Raw genomic sequence first — 15,436 nt, 5'->3', positions numbered from 1 at the left:
AATAGGCTATGGACATCACCTCCAAAACGGGAGCAGGTGCCAAGCCACAGCTGCACGGGAAGGAGCCCATCCTGTCCAGAAGTGACTAGAGCTGCTCTTTCGCTCACTACCACTATTGATCCCCAACAGCCAGTGCCTTCTCTCCCTAATTACTTTGTATCTAACTACTTTGCACTTATTTGCATTTTCCCCTATATTTAGTCTACATATACTTCAATCTGTGCTTGTCTTGCCCATTAAAATGTAAGCTCCTTTGTGAATAGAGGCTATTTTATTGTACCCCCAGCTCCCAGCAAGTGCCTGGCACATTGTAGGCACTTAATAAATGCTTGTTGGTTGACTAACTGACTTCTTAGATACCTTAGGAAACTGTGTTAGACAGTGACCATGTAGCCTGCCCATGAACATCTGAAGTTTTTATCCTCTACTAATCAGGGAGGGGTCTAGAGAGAGAATTCTCTTCTCCCAGTGGTTATGCAGGCTACAGTAAAAACCAATTCATGTACCAGAGATTTCATAACATTACAGAATTTCAGAGTTTGAAGGGACCTTAGAAATCGCCTAAGCCAGCATATCTCAAATTGGCTTGGCAACAGAAAAATTTTTATTCATGGAATATATTAATGAAACCATAACTACTGGGGAACAATGAGTGTTGGGTTCATGGAATACCCTTGCAATAGAAGATTAAAGACATCTTGGAGCAAAACAAAGGAAATTAAAATGATTCTCATTCTGAAAACTTATCATGTGTGATTTTGTAATTTTCTATTTCTAATTTGTAATCTTATATTTACTATTTGGAAAGGGAAAATGTCAATAACATTTAAATTTCCTCACAGAACACCTCTTCCCATTGTGTGGTCTATCAGAGCTCGGTGAGTCACAGCTTCAGAAATGTTTTACTATTGGGGGAGGGGATAATCAGAAGCAAACACTTCTGAGGAGCGACAGGGTCAAAAGAGAGAATAGAATAAATGGGGGGGTAGGATAGGATGAAGGGAAATATACTTAGTTTTTCACAACAGGACTGCTATGGAAGTGTTTTGTATGAGTACACATCTATAACCTGTATTGAGATGCTTGCCTTTTCAATGAGGGTGGGTGGGGAGGGAGGAAGGGAGAAAATTTGTAACCCAAAGTTTTAAAAACACATGTTAAAAATAAAAAATAAAAAAAGAAATGTTTTACTAATAAGAAAGTTGAGGTTCAGAAAGTTAAGTCACTTGCCCAGAGATGGATGGAATGAATCCTAAAATCCAGCTCTCCTAACCCAGTTCCATGTACCACACTCCTACCAGCTGGTCACCACAATTTTCCTTCAATCAACCAAAATTACAACTTGATGAAAATGATCAGGAAACACTTCAGATTTCAAGACTGTAGAAATTATAGTCCATGGAAAGATAGTATCATTTATGGCTGACCTAAGTGTACAATTTTAAGAGTGAAATTCGTGCTGCATTTATTATTATATTAAACTTACAAGACAAGGAAAATAAGCCTAAAATAAATTGGAATTAATGTCATAAGTTACTTTACTAATGTTATCCAAAGAAACAAAGCTTTATGACAGAACAAGGATAACTTTCTTATTTTAATGAAATATTGTCTTCCAACTAAAGTAATTTGTATATTCAGGAAAACATTTAAGAATACCCACTGAGTATTCTGGACTATGGGCTAATTTAGGCAAATGTCCCATTCATTACAGAAAGATGACTCAAGTTCATTTTCCTCATGAGACTGAAGGAATTATTTTTTTTTCTCCAATAGTAACAGAGCCCAAACCTCCCATATTTTGGAAGGTTTGTAAATATAAGTCTGTGAAACCGAACATGAAATCTGAGCTGAAATCATACAAGTCAAACTTGGAAAATGTGTGTCTCAAAACCAGAATCACAGAGTGTGAAGCTCTGGAAGAGATCTTTGAGCTCCCTTTGCAGATGAGGAAATGGGGACAGAGAAGCAAAGGATTTTGCCCATGGTTATACTAGTAACTAAGTGCACAGCCAAGTCTCATGACTATAATTCCACTATTATATTATATATTATTATATTATTATATTATAATACCACGTGGGATTTGAAATGATATTTCATACAAAAATGGGATAACTGAATTCATTTTTTAATTCAATTGAACATTTCTTAAACACCTATTCCCACTACACCCAGAGGAGGGAATTAGGTGCTGAGGGAGAGACAAAGGTTAGCTAAGAAACAATAGTCTATGGATATCATAGTGGTAGACATCTCTAGGGCAGGGGGAAGAGGGAGAGGAGAGAAGGGAAGAAAAAAAGGGAAAACAAGAAATTTACACAATAATTTTGTTGAATATTTGGAGGGAACAACAACTTTCACATGGTAGATTGCAGCTTATTGTGCAATCATCATTTTTGTCATACTGTTACGGAAATGCTTGTTTTGTTTCGTGAAGTGAAAATAAAATTAAAAAAAAAAGACAGTGCATATCCACATGGTACCAAGTTCATCATTAAAAGAATCATTATCTTAACATAGACACTTCCTATGCTCCAAATTACCAGATGAGTTTTATGACAAATCACCTCTAACAAGTCATTATTCTGCAAGAAAGTCAATGTACTCATTGGAACTGCTTCAGTAAATTCAGTGACTCATGAATGTGTGTATACATTCTCCAGTACTCGCATGGCATACATGTTATTTGAAGCCCTCTAATCATTAAAAATCATATATTCGATTAGAAATCATATATATATATACTGACGTAAAGGAGCCCAAGAAAATCCACTGTAAACATGTGTGCCAAAATGCAAACAAAACGTTACCTGTGGCTTTCTTCATAGTATTCCGGGGCCGGGCAGGTGTGGGTAGAGGAGATTTCACTGGTTCTTTAGGACCTTCTTGGCAGTCACCACCTTTAAACCCAGGGCAGCATCTCCATTCCAGCTGTGTGACTGTCTTGAACTTAATTGTATATCTGGGCCTGAAATTAACTCGATACCTGACAAAGAAAAGGATAATGATTTCCTTTATTCTTTTGTTTTTAAATCACTACCCTCATTCCTAGGATTGTGTCTGAATGATGGGACTTCTGCTCCTGAATCCAATATGATCTAGAAGGGGCTTTCAGGTTCTCCTCAATCTAGCTCTGCCAGAGATTACTTGAAGTCTGATTCCCATGATCTGGGGAACGAGGGCAAACTCAAGTTGGCCAGGTATAACAGTTGTGACGAACCTTATTCTGTTTCTCATGGAAACTCTCTGTACCCTAAACTCTTTACTAAGGTCAAAAGAAATAGAAAACTTCTAAAAACCTTTGGCCCTCTGAACTTCTTTCCAGTCTTGACATTTTCACCCTCTCTCCCCACTATCTATCTTTCTCCAACAATATTTATGGTTTCTTTGGTGGATTGTTCCATTTCTTATCCAGATTTCTAAAAATAAAGTCAGTATCTGGAGTACTTCCATAAATACAAAAATTTTGCAAACATTTCCCTATTTCCCTTACTAAAGGAGAAGGTACCAGATCCACGATGACTGGAGGTCAGATGTTAGTCAAAATTAGTTCTGGAGATAGAAAGAAAAATCAAAAACAGTCCTTGCCATCAAGGATTTGGGGGGAGACAACGTGCCCATAGATAGGTATATACAAGATACAAAGATACATACAAGATACATACAAAGTAGATGCAGAGGTAACCTTAAAGGGGAAGATACTAGGGAAGACCTTTTGCGAAAAGTGACATTTGAACTGAAAATATCTGTTATACTGTACTTTGAGTGCTGGATTCAATCAACCAACAAACACTTATTAATCACCTACTATGTGCCAGCCATTGCGCCAGGTGTTAGGGACACAAAGACAAAAGTGGTTGATTGAGTCTGGATCAAAAAGTCTTCACTTAGATGGTGGAGCTTGAGCTGAGTTTTGAAGGAAACCCAAGACTCTAAGAGGTGGAGATAAGAAAGCTGTTTGTTCATTCTAGGCAGGGGGCAAAGCCAGTGCAAAGGCGTGGAGATGGGAAATGGCATTCCTGTGTGAGAAATTGTAAGAAGTGCAAGTTATCAAAGGGTCCTGGATCTAGAGCTGAAAGGAATCTTAGAAACCATCTAGTCCAATCCCCTCATCTGTAAGATGAGGAAATTGAAGGCACAATTTACACAAAAGTAGTAAACATCAGAGGTGAGATTTGAACCCAAGTCTTCTGAATTCAGAGCCAATGAAACTAGGTGAAATCAAATTAGGACAATTAAGGCCAGCCTACTGCTTCCTACTACTACCAAAAGGTAGTCATGGTAGTGTAACAAACTCCTTTCTAACCAGGGTAAGCAGACTAAGTTTTCTTGCCTCTCTGCTCAAGACAGCTGATGGTAAAAGATCATCTCTAAGTAACCCATCTCAAGAGGGGTTTGGTATAGTAAGATCTTGGGCTCTGCAACTCGGATTGTCTTTCTGGAAGAGGTAAAACTCTTGAAAATGCCCGCTTCCCAGCAGCAAGAACCTTAGGAGTTGGGAGCTCGAGACAAACATCTATATTTAATTGTGGGATGTGCTGGGGCCTATAATTAAGCCCTTTACTACTCCAAGATGTCTATAATCTCATGGCCATGGGTATTTGCTCCATCAGTATAGATTTCAACCTATCCAGGCCTTCTTACACCGTGAGAGCTTGTCCAAATTCCTCCATCCATGCCCTGTAGAGAACGTATCCAAAGTGCCAGAGGACTTTCTCTAGGTCTCAAGGTCTCCAATGCAGCATTCTGACTGGCTGCTTTATCCCTTGTTCTTATACTAAGTGAAAAAAATAAAGATGAACTAATAGGATCCTCACTGAATGGAGGTGGAAGGTGGGAAGGTGAAGACACTGGAGAGGATAGGTAGGGACCTTTGGAGTCTTTGCAGTGGCACATGGCTTATTTACCTGCAGGTGGTGCTCAGGTGGTGCTAATTTCTGAACCTCCTGGTGCTCTACAGAGAAGCTGCTTGGGGACAGGGCCAGAATCTACTGCACCAATGATGGAGCGCTAATCCAGGAGGGAGGCAGGTATCTTTCCTGCTACAGGATGAAGTGGGTACATGAGCCCAAGCTGGGTGGGAGAGAAAGGTCCACATCCACATCTCCCAGTGATCCTACTTAAGAAATGTTTGTTGAATGAATGGTTATAACCAAATATAACCAAATAAAAACCTTTGGCCCTCTGAACTTCTTTCCAGTCTTGACATTTTCACCCTCTCTCCCCACTATCTATCTTTCTCCAACAATATTTATGGTTTCTTTGGTGGATTGTTCCCTTTCTTATCCAGATTTCTAAAAATAAAGTCAGTATCTGGAGTACTTCCAAAGGTTATAAATTCCTAAAAATGACAGTAACATTTCTATGAAGCAAGAACTTCATATCTGAAGATGACTCGACTAACTGACAATGACGAGGACCACCTCAACAGGCCCAGAAATCAGCTTTGTGTTTAATTAAAGAAGTGGCCTTGTTCAAAGGGACCCTCAGAAGGCTTTAGAATCAAGGGCTAAGAGGCCAGCTCTCAACCTATCTTTCTTCCTTATTCCTCCCACTAGCAAACAGGCCTGTACAATCTGTTGTCCTGGTGTCCATTTTTAAAAATGGGAAAATTCTGATTTGTGTTTTGTCTCTTGAAGAAAAAGAAGAACATAGTTATTAGGGGGTGGGAATAGTGTGTAATTTCAGAAGAACTTACTGAGCCCAGCCAAGACCCTCGGACTGAGTGGGTAAAGCTGTGTGCTCTTTAATGCTGCCCACTTGGCAGCATTTGAAGTAACAGAATCAGGTAAGGAAGACCAGGTCAGGCGAGGAATATCAAAGAGCTTGATGTCTCCTCCTCCAAAAAGGAGGAAAGAGAAGCCTGATCTTCAACATCCCAGAGAAGGAGCGCGCTGGTCTCTGTAACACTGAGCCAGCACAAGCCACACTTCGTAAAATTCCTAACTGTGTAAACACTTTTCTTCCTTTTCGTCCTCCCTGAAAACAACTTAAGAACTGGCTCAAAAAATGATATGAATTTCTCCTGCAGTCAATCCCAGGCCTCCTCTTGCTCTACTAGTCTCACTTTATAGCCATGGAGTCCTAGAGAATGGCGCTCATAGCGTTTTACCCCAAGCCGAACGCATGGAAGAATCTTCCCTGGAAAAGTCATGAAGAATACATATCACTGCCATGGGAAACATCCTGGAATTTTACTTTATTTCATTCTAAAAAACTAAAAATTAATCCTAGGCTTTGTTTCTGTTGTTGTTTACTAATATTATAATACCCCAAAATAAAAATTGATCACAACGAAACTGTAAATTCTATAATTTAGTGTTTTCAGATAAATGGGAATGTTAATTTTAAAAGTCCTTTTCCCAAATCTCTTTCTAAATTCTTTTTCTTCTCTATATTATTAAAGTTTTATTGGTATCCTTTGTTTTAACATGAGTTATTTCTCAATATCATTCCATGTAACAGTGAAAAAGTCGGTTAGTTCAAAGCAAACTAACCAACAAAATGACCCTATCTGACAAAGTAGGCAATATTGCTCACCTGTAATCTTTCACCTCGCTACTAAGAAGAAGAAAGTGTGTTTTTATAACCTGGATGTTTTTCCAGGACAAAGATTAGTCATGCAATATTATTGTCCCTTTGCTTGGCAGTTTTATGAACTCCAGGCCATGGGAACTCCTAGTGTTTGGATGAGACCCCAGATACCTAGTCCTGGGATCCCAATTTGGAAGAAAGTATTGTAAGGGATAATCCAGCCCTATCTTTTCCATCTTCAGTGATTTTCCTACACCTAAAGGGCTTTCAGGAAACTTTTAGCTTCCTCCACCACCACAATGCGGAGCCATTGTACATATCCCCTGAGTGCAAAGGAGGGAGGATGGGAACAAAATTGGACTCATTGCAACATGATGACTGGGCTTTAAAACAGCCCTTCCCTCCCTGCCCAGGGCAGAGCAAGGAAATATTCATCTCTACATCTCTAGAGAACTCACCAAGTCTCAGAATTATGGGATGGTAACTGGGATCAGTTTAGTCAACAGAGAACTATGAGAGCTTGGGAGATATTCATAATCCATTCTGACACATCACCTGTCCAGCTTCAGGGGACTCAGAAAAGCCCATAGAGATTCAGAGAATAACTGAATCAAAGGGGAGGGACATGTAGCTAATGGTCTCTTGGTCAAAAAGTCATTTGATGAAACAATTGTGCTTTAACCTGGGCTCATGCCCCATCCAAAGAACACTGTGGACAACTAATTAGTTCCAGGACCAAACTTTGGGACTACTAAAGATAAGGTTCAGAGAAGCCTTGGGACAGGGTTAGATGGCTCTAAGAACCTAGAGTCACCTTGAGCTTGCCCTAGAACAGATCTGAACTCTGGAATCAAACCAGAACCAATCTCCACTGGTTCCTTCAGGTCATTCTAGTCTAGGGAGAAAAAAACAACAGTAACGATTATACCCTTATGGGATTACTCTGAATTATACTAGGTTCCAGAAGCAGGTCCATAAGGCAAGCAGCTGTTCTTATGAGCTAAAGCTTTTTCCTTTGCAGCATCCCTTTTCTCTAAATGAAACACTCTCTGCCTCTGCAATAATCAAACAATACTAACAGGTGTCTTACTCTGTTCATCTGTTCTGCAAGTTCTATAAATCTTTAAAAGTTCATTTTCTCATCTCAGTAGGAAGAATTTTACCTGGATTTCAAAGCAGGTCTCTAAAAAGATGCACACGATACAAAAATACAACCTATCGGTACCTCCTGGGGATACTAAGCTGCTCTGAATTTCTCCCAAAAACATGTTTTCTAGTGAAAATGTCTTACTCATCCAGTCTTAGGTCTGGCAAGAAATACCTTAGAGGCTGAAACTCCTTGTTGAAACTTAGAGGGTGAAACTGCTCACCAAATCTGAAGAGTAATGGACTAGAGAAAGTGGGAAAATAAGCAAAATAAGAGTATCTCTTTCCTGCTTACTTGCGTAAATCAGACATGTGATCTGTGAATATAGAACCACCCAAACAGACTAGAATAATCAATATTCATGATGGTGATGAGCGGTTGTCAAATTTGGAACAATAACCATAACTCACATTTATAAAGGATTGTACCAATGCACTTTCCTTGCAATGACCCTATGAGATGTGGAGGGTAGTAGTATTATCCCATTTTCACATGAAGAAGCTCAGAGAGATTCAGTGACTTGCTATGATCTTATAGTTAATGTCAGAGGTTGGATTACAACCCAGTTCTTCCTGACAGTGCAAGCCCTGCACTTTATCTATGATGCCATCTGGGCTTCTGAAAGGAAGTCTGGTGTGATGTGCAAACCACTGTTGTACCTGGAATTGGGAGGCCTGTATTTGAATTCCACCTCAAACACTTAGCAGCTCTATGGGCAAGTCACCACCTTGGCCTCAGCTTCTTTCTCTGTGAAAAAAGGATAACAATCCTTCTACTACCTATGACACAGGATTGGGGTAAAAAGTATTTTGCAAAGCTAAAAGTATTATATACATGTGAGTTGTTATTATTACTTCTACTGTCTTAACTTCCAAACTGAGCAGCAATTTTGTTGCAGCCATCACTGGCTCCAATGAAATAAAGGATTCCAATTTACAAAGTCTACCCCGAGGGCTTCACTTTGTAAACTGAAAAAAAAAAACAAGAGAGTTATTTGCCAAGAACAGACTTTGTTTTATGAAATCTTTTGAGATTTTTAAAAGGTACGTCATTGTTGCTATTGTTGACATAACAATCTACTAAAAGTAAATGAAGTTGGATTGTGATACTGGGATCAGTTATTGGGTCTCAGTTGCATCACCAAATCCAGTAAGTTGGCACGACCATCTCCAAAAACAGAGTGGGAGCTTCATGGACAGAGTGGGACTTTCAATTCAATGCATCCTCTGCTGACAATGAAAATCTTTGCAAGCAACATTCACTCCCCATAAGACAACTATGATACATATACCAATAGCATCAAAAGTGCTTGTTATAATAACCAATATATCTTTCAAAGAATGTCCATTCATAACTCCTCAACTACCTTTATAAATGAAGTTGTTTTATGACAATGGCAGGCAGGACAACTCTTTAGAGGTGAATGTAACTTAATTGGAAATATCTCACTTCGACTTTCTATAACATCAAAATGTCAAGATGCTACAAATCCTTAGACAAACATATTGCTGAGAAGGAAAAGATAGCTAATAAACATAAAGATCAGTAGATTTGCTCAGCCTTGATTAGATCAGAACATAAAACTATTATAATAGAGGATGTGTTTAAACACCAACACTCCCTCCTGGTTTACCTGCTTTCTATTACAAAAGGCAAATGTTAACTACTTTTTTTTTTTCATTTTTATCTTAAGTAACAGTAACCACTGACATGAATGAACAGACTTGTATACTTATAAAGTCCAAATCCTGGAACAGACAACAAATCTTCTTGTCTAAACTGAATATTCTGATCAATCCCATTAACGAGTGCAGGTTTTCCCCATCTTATTCCCTTAATAATTCTTCACCTTCACTGCAAAGAAAACAGTTATCCACATCCCTAAAGAAGCTAGAGGAGGGCCGCCTGGCAGCAGTCCAGCAGCAAAGGTCAATCTCAAACCACCACGGTAGGGAGAACAAGTTTGCTCTTCTCTGAATCAAAAGTATTCACTTCTTTCTGAGCAAGCTTGCACTGCTAAGCCTGATGTCATGTTGAGTGAGATGCAGGGTGTGTCCTCCATCAAGAGATACAACTTTTGCTTATGATTTCTAATGGTTTTTGAGTCCTTTTTTAAAACTGATGTTATCTTCCAAATACAACAGTATATAAAACTTGCTCTGGGAAGGGAAATGAGAAGATTCTATAAGCCAAGTCCATACATATAATGCTTTTCTAGGTAGTATGTAAATGCTATGCACTACTAAAAACTACTCCCCCAAATCAATCAAACCATCCCAGTTGTGATTCTTACATCACATTCCTTCATTCCTGTAATCAGAATGACAGTCTGTACATACACACACACACACACACACACACACACACACACACACACACACCCTTACTACCATCTGCTAATAAACTTATTCTTCTTTGTTCCCAAAATACACACTCTATGAGAGCATTTATGGACATCACCCATTAATATGAATGATTCTCACAAATATTACCTTAAATGCTCTGAAGAGCATTTTGCTCAGAGGCTTTAAGTAGTTGATTTGTTTTGAAGTTTGTTTTTTTTTTACTTTCTTCTCTTTTTTCAGTTTGAATACTTATCTCTCTTCCAGTTAACTTTAAAGATAGAAGAAAAGGTTGTTTTAATTCAGTAAGTAGTCTGTGATAACTTATTTATCTTCTTCCTTTTGTTTTTCTTATTTTGTTCTTTATGGGTTCTGCAACAGAGTTGCTTAGAGAAACAAAAGATCTTATCAGGAAATGGAGGTAATTACAGCTTATGGCATTTCTGACTCTTTTAAAACAATGTAACAAGTTCACAAGCCATTTGTCACCTCTGAGTCCATTTTCTTGCCAATTTTCTTAGTTTCATACATAACAGCATTTAACTACTTAAGGATGATAACATAGATAACCTGAAAAGCATTTTATAAAGTAATACATAAATATGAGCTGCTATTAATTATAAGGTAAATTCATCTTGATTTGCTAAATCTACTTTCCAAGGAGTGGCAGGATGGTTTTGTAGACAGAATCAGAAATTTGGAGACACAAAGACCCAGTCTCATATGATATCTCTACCACACAGGCTGTGTGACACTAAACAAGTTATTTACCACAGCAATGGATCAGTGGCAGGTAGGTGGCACAGTGGATAGAATGCTGGGCCAGACCTGAGTTCAAATCTGGCCTCAGACACTAACTAGCTATGTAACCCAGGACAAGTAACTTAACCCTGTTTGCCTCAGTTTCCTCATCTGTAAAATGAGCTGGAGAAGGAAATGGCAAACCACTCCATTATCTTTGCCAAGAAAACCCCAAATGGGGTCATGAAGAGTTGGGTACAACTGAAAATGATCAAACAATAACAACAATGTACCAAGCAATTCTGCAGTATTGTAAACTGCACAAAAGCTGCTAATTTGGATTAGTAGAGGGAGTTTCCTTGGTGGAAATTCCCTATACTAATGAAACCAAAGCTATAATAAAAAAAATTCTTTAATGGACAAAAAGCATTGTTTTTGAAGACTATAGTCTGTGGAAGAACTAGAAACAACTCAATATTTATGTTTTTAAACAACAATACTCGATATTTCTGACTCTCAACAGTGAAAAGGTGTGGAAGGCTGCATATTGTCAAATGTTTGAGATCTGCCGATGGGTTTTTCTCACTATTTTCTTAGTTCCAAGTGAGGAGTCGATGGATGTGAGAAATTTCTCTCATATTAAAAAGGTATCAATAAAGGTTATTAATTGAGAAAAGGGAAGCTAAGTCAAAGATATATATTCACTCAATTATTTAAGCAAAGATTGATAGAATGGCTAATATGCCCAAGATATTATATTGGACATGTCAATGGCCAATTAGGTGGCCAAACAGGCAAATTAAAAAAGTAGGGAGGGTGCTGACGTCAAAGGCCAAAATAAACCACAAACCGAATAAGTGCCAGTCTCCACATAACCTAATGTTTACTAAATTTAACCCCTACTGGTTATTATAATAATCATTCATACTTTATCTACCATTTTCTATTACTCTACATATGGTTTTTAACACCATTGTTCTAATGCCTTACATTTGCTGTGTATTTACCATCCTAGCAGGTGCTCAGAAAAAGTCCACAAACTACTAACTCTTTTTCACTAAAGCAAGTACTTTGTGCATTTCGTTGTGTCTTCAAATGATGCTTACTGCCTATGTCTTTAGATAAGCCACTTCATCTTCATGGATCTCAGTTTCCTCAACTGAAAAATGAGAAAGTTAAAGTAGAGGACCTCTGACATCCCTTCTAATTTTACAGCTTTGATCCTATGAGGAAGTCTTCTGATTCATCTCAGAGACAGATGTGACCCTGGGGCAAGTCACATCATCTCTCAGTACCTAGATCAGAGGCGTCAAACTCAGGGACCGCAAAGTGCCCTACCACACAAGAAACAGATTAAAAGATAATGGGAAATGTTTAACAAAATAGATAAAAATACAATACTACATAGACAATGTTAATTTGTGGCATCCTAAGTCTATATGTGGCTGGTGGGAATCCATTTCTATTTTCGTTTGACAACACTATCCTTGACAATTCTCTAAGACTGTAAGTTGTAAAGCAGGTCTGATCTACACTGGTAAAGGGTGTTACCTCACTGGGAATTCTCTTTCCTAATGAAATCACAGGTTTAGTTCAAAAGTAAGTGTTTTCTCCAAACTAAATTACATTAATTGATCTCCACCTACTTCATACTCCTTGAAAAGGAGGAAATTCCAGTTGTAGTCAGTAATTTGTTTTATCTTAAAAACACTGAATATCTTTGTCCTTTCTATTAAGTGTTGTGGAAGCAATAACGGACTTGGCATCAAGAGATTCGTGTTCAGATCCCCTCTCTGATACTAGTCATTTGACCATTAAAAAGTCACTCAATCTGGGCCTCTATTTCTTCATATGTAAAATGGAAATAATAATACAGAATTGTTGTGAGGAAAATACTTTTGGTTAGAAATTATTCTTTTGATTCTCACAATAGCCATGGAAAGCAGGTTTTAAAACCCTCATATTCCTAGGACAAAAAAGAAACATCCTTGGACAACATTGGTCTAACTGTAATTTCAATGCATTTCAGAAACCAAAATGGGATCTGTGAAGTCATTTTCATAGTTTCAAAGTATCAGTTTAATTGGCTTTTCATTTATCAGTGCTCTGATAAATATTGTTTATTATTATAAATAGTATTTAATATAATAATTATAAAAATATTGTTTATAAATTATTATTTAAAATAATTATCATAGACACAACTACTTTACTTTGCTTTTTGAGGGCAATTTAGTAATGGTGAAAAAAAACACTGAATTTAGAGTAAGAAAATATGAGTTTGATTTCCTATTTGGCAAAGCTTTGAAACAAGGCCTTTCTGACTTCAAGTCCACCTCTCTCTCCTTTACACCAATGATGACAAACAAATAGAAATAGGGGCTGCTAAAATTCATATTAATTAATTATATTAATTATAATTAATTAATCATATTAACATGATCAATGCTTTATTGTGTTATTTGTTTGTGAAATGTTTCCCAACTACATTTTCACCTGAGTTGGGTGGCACTTAGAAGTATTGTGGACCACATGTAGCCTGCAGACCACATATTCAACACCTCTGCTTCATGCTGTGTTAAGTGAGAAAATAAATGCTTTATTTGGCCAGTTGTTTTGTATGGTCATGAAGTAGAATGACTTATAGATTATGTGAGAGTGACCAAAGGATGACGTATTTGTTCTGGATGGAAAATTAATACATCATGTCTTACACGGCATAGAAGGTTATTGATTTAAGAAGCAATAACTAAATGTTTCACAATTCTAATTAAAAATTTTAATACACACATATTGGATGTGGAATGGTTAAGAACCATCAAGAAATGTCTAACTGTAGTGTCCACCCTCATTCATCGAACATTTACGACCTTCGTTTACCCGATTTGTGCAAGATATTTAGACCAAATCTGATGTGAATCATAGAAAGGCCAGAACAGTGAAGTGCCTTGGATTGTTGTAATTAAAACATCATTGCTTACTACCTCCTGGCAGGGAGGTGATGGACCAGACAAACAATGTGGGACATATATCTTCATATGCAGCCAATAGGTGGATTTTGTTTTTTTGCTTGACTAGGCTTATTTATTACAAGTAATCACTTTTTCTTTTTCTTTTTGGAAGGGGAGATTTGGGGGAGGTAGTGAGGGTATCAATAGTAGCACTTAGAAAAGAATGTCAATGAATTATAAAAGAAAAAATGTAGAAGGAAGTTCAGAAAGGGATATAGACAAGTATTAATGTTGGATACAGTGTTAGAACTACTATGGTAAATTAAAATTATATATTTTTAAAACCCAAACTCTATGTAGTGAGGGGAAAAAAAGACAAACTGGATGTTAACAGACGTTCATAGTTTCATACACAATCCCTTTTTAAAATTTTCCTGTGCTTATTGAAATGATCATGTTTGTTGGTATTTATTAAGTTCATATTAAAAAATAGAACTTTTTAAAATCAGCAGCTATTTTTTAATTAACATGGGGTAAAGAATTGTGCGTGGACATGCCAAATCAGATGCAAATACAATATCCCATTTTTTCTTTATTTCTTTTGACAAGTAGGCCATGGCAGAAGGATCTGGGTAAAGTGGAAAGATCAGATGCCATCTTTAAAAAAAATAAATTTTTTTAGAGAAGAATTATCATTGAATTTTTGTAAAATGTAACCTGAACGATGTTTCATTCAACTCAAGTTTCTGTATACTGTACCTGATCACAGGTTATTTTTATAAAATTTTGAAGAATTGGAAGAAAAATTGAGATATCCTATAACAACAGAAATCCTTTTCATCAAAATAATCCTTCCCTTTCTGCTGTTTGTACAAGCTTCCTCAGATCACAAACTAGAAAGACTTTTTTTTTTCTTTCTGAATTAGGGTGGATATAGTACAGTATAACTAAAAGTGCATTTTTCCTGACAGGCTGACACTGCAAAGAATGATATTTAAGGAGCATTTTCTCATCTTTTCCTACATTAAAGAAAATAAGAACAGCTGGGTCCTTTTGTAGGACACACCCCAAAAAAAAGTTTGCCTTCTGCAACATCTCCACATCAGGAGTACAACAAACTTTAATGAACTCACCTACTTATGTTCAATACCCATCATTATTGCACAGTGGTCAAAGAAGAGATAACCAAGTGGTGAATTAATTTTTGGAAATTAATTTTTCAGAACATTTTCTTTTCAGGGGGGAAATGCCATAATATTTTTAAAACATTATACACTTCTTGTATCTCCTGGAAAATCCTTTCTTTTTTTTTCCTTTTCTTTCTTTTTTTTTTTTCAGAGAGAGATGACAACTGAGCCAGAAGATGAAAACAGTTTATTGCTCAGGGCTCTAGTCGGCCAAAAAGCTGCTCTTCCAGAGAAAGAAACAATTTATTTGGGCAAGAAAGAAGTCACCTGGTGATTAAAGAAAAAATTAGCACCTTTGGATGACTATTTAAAAAGACAATGCATTCAATTCTAGCCTAAGGTTATCAATTTTAGGCTAAGAATACACTAGGTAAAAATATCATATGACTGTATTCTAAGTGGTACCTTCTATACTGTTCACACTCAGCCAACACGCAATAATATTTTAATATTCCCCAAAAAGGAAGTGCCCTTTCTGCTATGAGTAATAATTAAAGCAATATGTTAACCATTCCATTCAAAACTGAACAC

At 37.1% G+C, this 15,436-nt stretch overlaps 1 protein-coding gene across 2 annotated transcripts in view; it reads right to left on the bottom strand.

The window, feature by feature from the left end:
• LOC114031835 (EMILIN-2-like) overlaps positions 1 to 15,436 on the bottom strand; it is a 62,592-nt gene that overhangs the window by 28,783 nt on the left and 18,373 nt on the right. For both annotated transcript variants that reach the window (XM_027846983.1, XM_027846985.1), the window contains exon 3: positions 2,814 to 2,989. In XM_027846983.1, coding sequence (XP_027702784.1) covers positions 2,814 to 2,989 — 176 coding nt within the window. The remainder of the gene's footprint in view (positions 1 to 2,813; positions 2,990 to 15,436) is intronic.

The sequence above is a fragment of the Vombatus ursinus genome, unplaced genomic scaffold, assembly GCF_900497805.2.
Source record: "Vombatus ursinus unplaced genomic scaffold, bare-nosed wombat genome assembly UNPS02015255.1, whole genome shotgun sequence".
NCBI classification, from domain to species: Eukaryota; Metazoa; Chordata; class Mammalia; order Diprotodontia; family Vombatidae; genus Vombatus; species Vombatus ursinus.
This window is presented reverse-complemented; position numbering and strand designations above follow the sequence as displayed.